Below are 11,502 nucleotides of genomic sequence, written 5' to 3' on the forward strand. Positions count from 1 at the left end.
ATGCCCTATCCTATGCAGTGTGACAAATCCTGCAGGAGAACCCTCCTCGCTTCCTGCAGACCTTAAGAGAACAGATTCCTGTGCCTGAGTCATAGTAAAAATCTGGTAAAGAGTGGGACTTCTCTCCTGCATACCATAACGGTGCCTGCTCTCAGATATTCCATAGCAGAAGATCCTGCCTTTCGCCAACCTCTGACAATCCATAGAGAAGAACTTTCTGATCTCTGTCTCTTATGACTGTGAGAATGTCTGCATTCTCTGTAAGCCCTGCCCTGCCATGAATCCTAGAATGTACATAAGTTGCAGCAAACTCTCCTAATGATTCCCTAAAATCCACATTGTAGTACAAAACTAAGTAAACCACATATGTCTCTGTGAGCTGCATACACTACAGACCAAGTGAGAAAACCCTTGCAAAACATACTGTGCATGTACAAAGTGCCACCTGGTTGTGTCTCACTAAAAGCAAACCTGATTTTCACTGCAATAGACACAAGCTTTTCTCCTCTGTAAGGTGTACACTTCCAGGCCAAATTTCACCTTTCTAAAGTCTTTGTCTGGGCTGTTAAATGAAGTAATTAGATTATTTCTTCAATATAGTAAATGTTTTTGTCCTATCTTTTTTTTTTCTCAAAAAGAGGCTGACATGTTTTTGTTCAAAATAAAAGGAAACAACACCCCAAACCCAATTCACCTCTAGGCTGAAGCCAGACAGGGAACATTTTAGCATGGTATGTGGGAAGAACAGGCAAATGAAAATTGGGGTTTAGAATACAAATGCTTATGTAACCTTAACCATGGTGTCTGCTACAAGCCCTGCTGTATCAAAAAAGTAAGCAACATGATAATTTAAGGGATTTCTATTGTTCCAGACCAGGGAGTCTCATACAGTTTGACAAGAGAAGGTGCAAAAAAGAAACAAAAAGAGACGTGGAAAAAGCTAGATTCTATCTCTGAAGCAACAGGACAGAAAAAAATGGCTACGGGATGGAGGAAGCAAGAGGGGAAGCATGAAGGAAAGAAGAACTGAAGTGAAGCATACAGTCTGTGACGGACACCACAATCTTCCTCATCAGCTCAGCTTCTTGCAGGTTTGGGTTCTCTCTGTCCAGCACAACACCTGTGGTCCGGATCTTCCCTGTGGTGCTGTTGATACTGTAGAATTTATTTGGTGGCCTGATGCTGTACAGGAGGGTGCCATTTTCAGCCAGGTCAGGATCAAAAGCCACCACCTGTAGAGACCAAATATAAAATTCCAGTTTGCTAAACCAGAAGAGTACATCAGTATGGCTGACTCTGACCACAGATAAGGAACTGAAAAGTAAATTAAATTGACTTGGATTAGGGGAGTGCTGTTGATGGAAGATAAACATCTGTCTTGATGTATATCTTAGGGCAATGATACTTTTGGCCCTGTGGGCTGGATGAGATGTGGGGCCAGTCCATGGGCTAGATCCAGTGCACAGGGTCAGGGAGCAGGGTCAGACCCTGGATGCAGTCCAGCATGCTGGCCTGATACCATGTGCAACTTGCTCTCACATGCTGGATCTGGCCACTTGCCAGCTTGACTCCACATGCTGACCTGACCCCCAAACCAGATCCTGCCATACACCAACATGATCCAAAGCACGGGGCCATCCAGCCCATGGAGCTCCACATTGGTCTAGAAATTTGGCAGCAGCAAAATTTCAGACCTGTGGGAAGACTCACGGGCTGGAGGACATGACTGCAGGCCAGATCTGACTTGTGGACTGGAAACTGAGAGCACCCATGCCTTAAAAGGTTGGATGTACATTTAAATTCTATATTTGTTATTTGATAAGTGTGATTTATAATAAATAAACTTAGGGGGAAAAACCTAAAGCAAACCAAAAGGGAGGGGAAAAAGTTTTCATAAGTTTTTTATTACAGTTGAAGAACTTGTGTTGACTCATGGGAAACTTCTAAACTCATTCTCTTTAGGTATCATTCTCCTGAATGTTACACATTTTCTGTTTTGTTTTTCTCCCCTTGGGATTTTTAATTACAAGGGACATTTACATAAAAATAAGATATGTATTACTTGGGACTTCAGCAGCTCCTGCTGCTTGCCCCTTACCTAAATTTGTATTATGTTGGTGACATAATAATTATTTTCCCAGCAACTAATTGTGATGTCAAATGCAAGATGACTTCAAGTGGGGAGTAAGCAGCAGGAGCAGAGCATGCTGAATAAAATAAAGCTGGTATTGCATGCAAAACATCACCTCAGATTTAAAAATTGGAGGAGAAATACAGAACACCTGTATCGCACCTTTCATCCATAGATCTCAACGTATTTTACTGAGACTAATCAACATTCACAATAGCCGCATGAAGTAGTTAAAGATTATTTGCCCACCATTTAAGTGCAGCCTCTCTCAAGGGTGGAAGGCAGTTGCTGTCTAACTGGGCACAACAACACTGTACAACACTTTAGCAGAGGAAGTAAAGAATACAGCATCCAGTGGAACTGCAGGGGGAATTCAGGCAGTCAAAATTACTCACTTTGGAATAGGGCATAGAGAGAGCAGGATTAATTTACATGGGAGCTTTAATTGCCACAAGTGAGAAGGGCCATGGTCTCTCATCCCTTCTCTGCTGATGCAGGAGGAGCCAAAGAATGTGTATCTAAATAAACAGGGCACTTGGAGAGCAATGCCTGCTCTCCCTATGGGGAAGGGATATCAACAGGCCCGTGAGGTATCTCAGAGTTAATTTCTGCATGGTGGACTCAGAATGGCATCCATTCCTGTTCCCTCTTTTCCCCAGAGATTAATGTTTCATTACAGAAGGGTTTTTTTTCAGTCTTTCCCGTTTGATGATTTTGTAGATTCTCCTCGCTTTTCCCTCATTTATTTTCTGTTTCACGCCCGTCATTTTTCTCCTGGCGTGATGGAGAATAATTCTCTCTCTCCCTCTCTTTTATTTTGCTGAAGGGATTTGAAAGGCTTTAAATCAATGCCTTTCAGAGAGGTCCTTGAAGGAGGTCGCAGGCGATGCTAGGAAAGCAGAAACCAGCCAAAAACATGACTTTAAAGAAACACACACACACACACACACACACACACACACACACACACACACACACACACACACACTACTCTCAGGGTGGAGAGCATGGATGCAATTCATATACTATGTCTCCATATGGACTTTCATGCCTTGCTAATCACATCAGGGTCCACATGCACAGTGGAGAACATGAAGTTCAAGTCCGGGGCTAGAAAATGAACAAACCCCAGTCTCAGGCTGCAGAAAGCCTATAGTGCTTGCAAAGGAAGTGCAAGGATTGCGGTAGTCTCAGTACCTTAAGCTCCAAACCTACAGAGGCTTATACACATGCTTAACCTTATGCACTGCAAGTACTTCTGTTAACTAATCGGTGGCAGCAGGTACCTGTCAAGGCCAGGACAGTCCGAACAACTACTGTACCTGCTCCCCAGACACCCCCTCGGAGCTAGCAGGGGTTATTGCAGGGCCCTTGGCACGGCTTTATGAGTGCTCGTGGTGCTTGGGCCAGGTGCCAGATGATTGGAAGATGGCCAATGCGGTCCCCATCTTTAAGAAAGGGAGGAGGGAGGACCCGGGCAACTATAGGCCCGTCAGTCTTACCTCAATCCTGGGGAAACTCTTTGAGAAGATCATGAAGGAGCACATCTGTGATGGGCCAGCATCGGGGATGATGCTCAGGGGCAATCAGCACGGTTTCATTAGGGGCAGGTCATGTCAGACCAACCTGATTGCCTTTTATGATCAGGTCACAAAAGCATTGGATGCAGGTGTCGCCGTGGATGTAGTCTTTCTGGACTTCAGCAAGGCCTTTGACACTGTTGACCACCCCATCCTCATTAAAAAACTAGGTGACTGTGGCATCGATGCCTACACGGTCAGATGGTTTGCGAATTGGCTGAAGGGTCGTACTCAGAGGGTGGTGGTGGACGGGTCATATTTGACCTGGGGGGAAGTGGGCAGCGGAGTCCCCCAGGGCTTGGTCCTTGGGCCCACACCGTTCAATTTCTTTATCAGTGATTTGGATGACGGGGTGAAAAGCAACCTGTTCAAAATTGCTGATGATACCAAAATTTGGGGTGAGGTGGGCATGCTAGTAGGGAGGGAAAGACTGCAGAAAGACCTGGATAGGTTGCAAGGGTGGGCTAACAAAAACAGTATGCGTTTCAATACGGATAAGTGCAGGGTGCTGCACTTGGGCAGTAGTAACCGGCAACACACTTATAAGATAGGAAACTCGCTTCTTGAGAGCACAGAGGCAGAAATGGATCTTGGAGTCATCATTGACTCCAAGATGAACATGGGCCGACAATGCGAGGTCACAGTCTGCAGGGCTAACCAGACCCTATCGTGCATCCACAAGTGCATCTCAAGTAGGGCCAAGGAGGTGATCCTCCCCCTCTACATGCCACTGGTCAGGCCACAGCTGGAGTACTGTGTCCAGTTCTGGGCACCCCACTTCAAGAGGGATGTGGACAACATTGAGAGGGTCCAGAGGAGGGCCACCCACATGATCCAGGGACAGCAGGGCAGACCCTACAATAAGAGGCTACAGGACCTGAACCTGTTCAGCCTTCACAAGAGAAGGCTGAGGGGGGACCTTGTGACCATCTATAAACTCACTAGGGGAGACCAGAAGGGTTTGGGGGAGACCTTGTTTCCCCTAGCGCCCCCCCGGGATAACAAGGAATAACGGCCACAAGTTGTTGGACAGTAGGTTTAGATTAGACATCTGTAAGAACTACTTCACAGTTAGGGTGGCTAGGATCTGGAACCAACTTCCAAGGGAAGTGGTGCTGGCTCCTACCCTGGGGGTCTTTAAGAAGCAGCTCAATGCCTACCTGGCTGGGGTCATTTGAGCCCAGTTTTCTTCCTGCCCAGGCAGGGGGTCGGACCTGAAGATCTGCAAGGTCCCTTCTGACCCTACTTCTATGATTCTATGAACTTCAGTGAGACTACTGTATGTACATGGAGTTCAGAATGAGTACAAGTCTTCACAGATTTCAGGTCTTACATAGCTAAACAAGTACTCAACAAAGGAAACAAGTACATGTGGAAATGTGTGTGCACTAGATCCTCAGTGATGAAAATCTGTGATATTGTTACAGAGATATATAATAATTAAGGATTTGGCCCTCAATATTGAAAACTGCTGTTGATAGAAGTATCTGCCAGAAGAACAGTGCCTCCATAATTTTAAGTGGTGGAAGGTTTCTAAACAAGAACTGCCATTTCACTAGCACTTTCCAGTGTGAAAGCTAATCAGTTGATCAGAGTCTCCAGCCTTGCAATAGAACATGACCGTAAGGCCCACTGACTTCTCACTGAAGTCAAAATAGTTGGAACAAAGGAAGTCCTACTTAGCAGATACAGTAGCAATATGCCTGGAGAATTTCATAGCTGTTGCAAAGTAAATGTTAATATTGATTAGAAAATAGTGTAAAACAATGTGTAGAAATTTAAACCATTATTCAATTAACAAGAAAATCTCTTAATAAACAAGAGCATTTACCACAAAGCAGCCTGGAAAGCCTGCAGCCTTGTTCAGGAATTCATCTGCTAAGCAACAGTGCCTTTGTCACAAACTTACCCAACAGACATGCAAGATGGTGTCTGTCTCATGTATTATGTTTAACAACCATTTAATGTTATTGGTGATTTACATATACTTGTAACTAGATGACATGATTATTTTGTTTTATAAACTGAATTGCAGTTTTCCTTTTAACAAAGTCTTGTTAACTCAATGACTCTAGGCACCAAGATTTCCTGCTTATATCCTGTTTTCTGGGTATGTTGGCACCACTGGATTAAAGGCAAAGACTTCTTAGAACAACTGATCTCTGCACTGTGCAAAACCCATGAAAGCCAAGAAAATGAATTTGGCAGAGTGTGCAAGTCTTTGCTTGGGAGGGAGCCAGAGCTGAAAGTGTGGAGGGGATGGGGTGCTGTAGGTCAGGTGGATGTATTTACAGATATGCCGAGGGACTAAGGACTGGTATTAGCAGAAGGTTTTGCAGGTCAAGGTTGAGTTACACTGGTACTGTTGCTAGGCAAAAGCATTTACTGGACATGTTTGCATTTTGGCATCACTTCCTCATTTTATACGAGCTAAAAGTCAGTCTGGAGAGTAAAAAGATCATATTGGCTTCTTAGTGGTCCAGAGTTAACAGGCTGCATTTCTGTGATTGTAATTGCTGTGCATACCGTTGTGACATCCGAGTCCGGAGGGGTCATCTCCACCAAGTTAATGTAGTATGGTGCATCCCTCCACACAGGATAGTTATCATTAATGTCCAGCAACGTGATGTTCACCTGCAAAATCACAAGAGTGAACAGGACCTTTTATACCCAGTAACAAGTACAGCACTAGCATATCTGTAAACCTGGAAGAGTGCTTCTGGCTATTAATGTCAGAGACTCTGATTCACAATGTCCAATGCTAGTCCCTTCATCTTTTTCCCTGAAGCCAGTGCCAACAATGGAATCCTTCTTAGACAGATGGTTGCCCTAGGAGGTGGTTCAGCAATGCTTTCTTTGGAAATCCATTTAATTTTTTATGCTAAATGAGAAGGTGATTCTCACCATGAAAGCTCTCAGTAGCACTGTGATGAGCATCACGGGAGTAGCTCTCCTTTCTATAAATACCTTGCCTAGAGCCAGGTGACTAAACCATAGCACATAAACAAATTTGAGCAATTTTACCTTTTCTCCAATTTTTTTCATTTCATGCTGATTATTTTAACTCCAATTCTTGGCACTGTGAAGAGCACTCAATGTCTGACATCTATGCTCTGCTGTTTCCTCTTGAACAGACAGATATACTGCATGGCACAGCTTCTGTTTCTTCACTGGACAAGCATAACACTTGCATGTCCTGGTTTATAGTGGGAATATTCATTATGAACTCAAAATGGATTATTATTCTTAACCTACCTAGGAAGCTCCCAACATGCCCTAGCCACATCCTGTCACTTCAACCCAAAAATGAGGCAGTGCACCTGATTTAAGGGTGGTGCCTTCTGCTGCTGCCAGTATGCTTGAGAGTGGCAAAGGGGGATGCCCTCAGTGAGGCTTCACTACCTCACTTCTAGGTTTGGAGCATGTAGAACTGAAGAGGGTTTGTGGGGCCATGCTTGTGCGTGGTACTCCAGGAGCTCTGAGGAAGCAACACAGACATACCCTTTGTCCAAATAGGAAAAAGTTTCAGGGCTCCCCCTTCTACCCACCCACAAGAGGAAGGTCCTTATGATTACCAGGCTGGGAACTCACATCCTACCACATTCATTGAAAAGGGCCCTAAGGGACACAGGCAAAGAAAATTTGATTAAAAACACAAAACAACTATTTTTACACAACCTTTTTTACACTTTTTCCAGCTTTGGAGTCCATATACTCACTGCTGTGGGACATGGAACCAAACAAATCCTGCTCCTCTTGCATAGATGGTTCTGTCCCAGTCCCTAGTATTACTTCAACCAGTAAGGTAAGCATATGGGAGTCCTAAACTGGAGCAGCATTAGGTCACTGCAAACAGTTTAACTGCATGGGTCCTCAGGCTGGCCAAAGGCCCCATTGCAATACTGTTAAGACCCAAAATTTAACCTTTGCACGGAGTCCCACAAAAGATAACCCGTGCCACTGCCTCTGAGGGAGGCCAAAAGGAGATTGCTGATTTCCTATGGGAAGCAGTGGAATATGCACTATTCAGGATTGGTGGGACCTCTAACTAGGAATCCACTGATTACTGCAAATGTCCTATTAAATCACTGCATGAAAGTGAACTAGCCCATTTGAAACAAGTTTTGGAAAAACAAGGAGCATTCAACATTCCTATAATTCCTATCAGAAAGCTTGTCTGCATTAGACAAAGAAGCTGCATTTTTAACCTCAGGATAACTAATGTGCATCTGCTATCCTGAGGTTAGACACAGTTAAGACAATGACTTAAATTTTACCGCAAGGTAAATTCTGTGAGGTCACTAGGTAACAGTATAAAGCTAATCTCACAGAGTAAAATCACAGTGCCTGGTCTTCATGGCCTTTTTACCTCAGGCAAGCTCACATGTTAGTCACCCTGAGGAATAAAAAAAAAAAAGAAAATGGCTACATTATCAATGATGACAAGCCTAGAAACACTGTAAGATGTAGTTCAAGCAGACTCCTTGATTTATTACAGTTCTTGGTAAATTATTTACAGGGTTCGATATTCCTGTGTGTTTAGTACCCCTAGGACAACTGCTTTTTGTCCAGGGTACTAAATACATTTTTGAAAAGTTATCTGGCCAGCAGGGAACCTAAATCTGTCATTACAGCAGGATGCATGGAAGAGGATGCCCAGAGGAAGAATGTTACAAAATGGAGAGAAAAGCAAAGAGCAAGACTATTAAGGGAAAGCAGCAAGAAGAGAATGAAAGATGGGTTGGGAAGGGGTAAGAAAATGATGGATAGTGGAGGCAGAGTTGGGAACAAAAGGAAAGCAGAAATGGGTACAGAATATATAGCAAGAAGGGGGTGGTATGGTGAGTGTTAACTATGTTTTCCCAGCATGGGGAAACAGCTGAAGATTGGAGGCAGATGCACAGAAACCAGATGGCTCACAGGATTGGTAGTCAGATACAGAGTTTTTCAACAAGATTACCGCCCAAGTAATCAAGACAAATTAGCGCTTTTCTTGGACTTCTCTGGAAAAGTCTCACAGCTCTGCTGCCTTGTCAGAAAAGAGAAGTGGTGGCAGAATGCAGCTCCTTGAGAAGACTTGAATCAAACTACAGTTTGGTATTGGGAGGGTAAGTTGGTTAATGGCACAGGCACACTCAGAATGCACTGCTGGGTAACTACTTGCACTCAATTCATGGAGCACCTTTTCTTTTTAAATTCAGTTTCCCTGAAAGTCCCCAGTAAGCTTCTATCATGTTCCAAAGCCCACTCCTCATGCCCATCAGAAAATGGGCACACTGATTGTAAAACAGCTACTCACTGTAGTAGCTTTACATTTTTTGCCAGTTCTTCCAAGCTTTTTCTTTAAACATGTGTCTGCCTGTGCATGAGAGAGGACCAGCAAAAATGCAGAAGAGAATGAAGAAACCCCATTGCATTTGGCCCAAAAATCTAGGAATGGGCAGCAGCTCCTCAACCATAGGGAGTGTTAGTATCATGCCAGAGCTCTACAAGAAGCCAGGAGTAGGCAGGGTTTTACTATTAGCAGGTATTCCCTCTCACCCTCCTCCCCAAGAGCAGTATTTCTATCTTCTTAGTTCAAAGGGATACAAAAGGTCAAATCTCAGTTACTGACGGTCTAACAGACACACATAGGTGGAGCACTGGTGCCATCCAGTGGTAGGTCAGGTGAATCTCAAATTGCTGGTCACCAGAGATATCCTAGGCAATGATCTCTATTTTAGGCAGCAGGGTGACTTATTAGATGAGGCTGAGGTGTCCTAGGGGATGTAACAGGATGGCCCACTCAGGGCATGGTGAATCTCAAGTGCTGTTTTTCCATGGCTGCTTCACAACAGCAAAGAGGTCAGAAAAAGAGGTTATCTACCAGATTAGCTAGCCCAGTAGCTGGAGACTGCTACAGGATCACTGTCCCTAGTGCCTATTCTTTTCTCTTTCCAATCTCATTGTAATGCCCCAAGCTCGTTCCCATGCAGGTATTGTTCCACAAATGGCAATCTTTCTCGCTCACATGGTTTTTATTTAGAATGCTGGGGTGGCATTTTAGTTTATCCTGGTGTGCTCACTCATTGAGGGCAGGTTCTTGGGCACATAAGGATGGTGCAACCACTGGTGATTAGAACAGGGAAGGGAGGGATTTCTTCCTGGCCTGTGAAAATGTTCAAGGTTTTAAAAAATGTTCACAATTCACACCCAGACAGACCCCCCCCCCAAAACAAAACAAAACAAAACAAAATAAACACAGCACAAAATAAAATAAATAAACAAAATAAATAGGGGGGGTCAGACTCGATGATCTATTGAGGTCCCTTCCGACCCTAACATCTATGAATCTATGAAAAACAAAACAAAATAAACACAGCACAACAGCAAGAATCCCTTTGTGCCTAGGAAGACCCATATCAGAACAGCCATGTGATTGGTGAACTCAGCTTGGGCATGGCAGACAGATTCAAGTCTTTACTCTGCCACTTTTCCACTTCTTAAGTAAGTGCCTTTTATGGCTATTTTGGAGTGCATTAGGGCAGGGAGGAAGCTCTCATTTGCTTTCCTGATGGAGCTGTTCCTTAAAAAAACCCAACAATTAAATCTTCATTGAAATGCATTCAAATTTGAATTTTGTACATTCCAGGTGAATTCCCCAGCAACTAGGTTATAAAACCATCCTCTCTCTAATCCAATTCATATTTAATTACTTTTACAAAATGGACCAACTTCAAAGACAGAGACAGGAGGACACCCACTACAGGAAGCCAAGAGTCTTTGGGCTGGGCTTTGGTTTGGTGAAAGGTCTCAATCTGGCTGAATAGAGACTTGAATCTGGGTCTCCCCAACTCCCAAGCATGTGCCCTTGACCAACATGTTATTGGCTGTTCTGAGGTGGATATCTATTTCTCTCTTTCATTTTTAACTATAAATTCATTCTGGACCCACCATAAGTTTAGCCAACAACAAATATGTCCCTGCAAATACCTTTGATAAAGAGGTATTTTCCAATAACAAATCACTGAAAACTTCCTGACCAGCTCAACTGTTGATATGAAACCCAATCTGTGTGTTTTCTAGGTCTATCAAAGGGAATGCTTTCTGTTTAACAGGTACTAGTGTGGTGGTTAGATAGATCTTGGATGCTTCAGACAGACATTCACCATTAAGATTCCCAGAGCACTGAACTCTGGGCTTTTACCTCCTAGTCACAAGAGGGTGCAGAGCCTGGTGAACCCCAGGTATGTGTTTCTGTTAAGTGCATTGCCCAAATTTATAATCAGACACCAACATCCCACCGAGTTTTCAGGCTCTCTAATTATAGAGACTTTTAGGAACTATGTTAATGTAACTTTTTTCTAATTAAAATCTCCATTCCAGAAAATGTTCTTTACCTTTTATTGAATCTATCAGAAAAGCAGTCCCCTCCCATGGAGCCCAAAAGAGAACTCAGCAGCAGACACACTGTAAGAATATAAGAATTGCCATTTACTGGGTCAGAACATTGGCCCATCTTGACCACTATCCTGTGTCACACAGCAGCAGAGAGTGGATGCTGAGATGGAGAGTGAACTGGGTATGAGCAGGGTTTTTTTTCCCCACTGTTCCTCTCTCACTTGCAGCCTCCAGCATTTAAGGTCCAAAAAATTCTGATTCAGAGTCTGTATCCCTACCTCCCTTGCTGAATAACTGCTGATGCTTCTTTCTTCCAAGAATTTGTCCAATCCCTTTTTTAATCTAGCTAACAGTTCACTTCCAAAACATTTGGTGGCAATGAGTTTCACACTTTATTACATGCTGTGTGAA

The 11,502-nt window shown here is 43.6% G+C and overlaps 1 protein-coding gene across 2 annotated transcripts in view; it reads right to left on the bottom strand.

Annotated features, from left to right (window-relative positions):
• Nucleotides 1–11,502, bottom strand: part of CDH23 (cadherin related 23) — a 565,943-nt gene that overhangs the window by 150,451 nt on the left and 403,990 nt on the right. For both annotated transcript variants that reach the window (XM_059729899.1, XM_059729898.1), the window contains exons 21-22: nt 6,238–6,345; nt 1,043–1,232 (exon numbers count right to left, since the gene is read on the bottom strand). In XM_059729899.1, coding sequence (XP_059585882.1) covers nt 1,043–1,232; nt 6,238–6,345 — 298 coding nt within the window. The remainder of the gene's footprint in view (nt 1–1,042; nt 1,233–6,237; nt 6,346–11,502) is intronic.

Source organism: Alligator mississippiensis, chromosome 6 (assembly GCF_030867095.1).
Source record: "Alligator mississippiensis isolate rAllMis1 chromosome 6, rAllMis1, whole genome shotgun sequence".
Lineage (NCBI taxonomy): Eukaryota > Metazoa > Chordata > Crocodylia > Alligatoridae > Alligator > Alligator mississippiensis.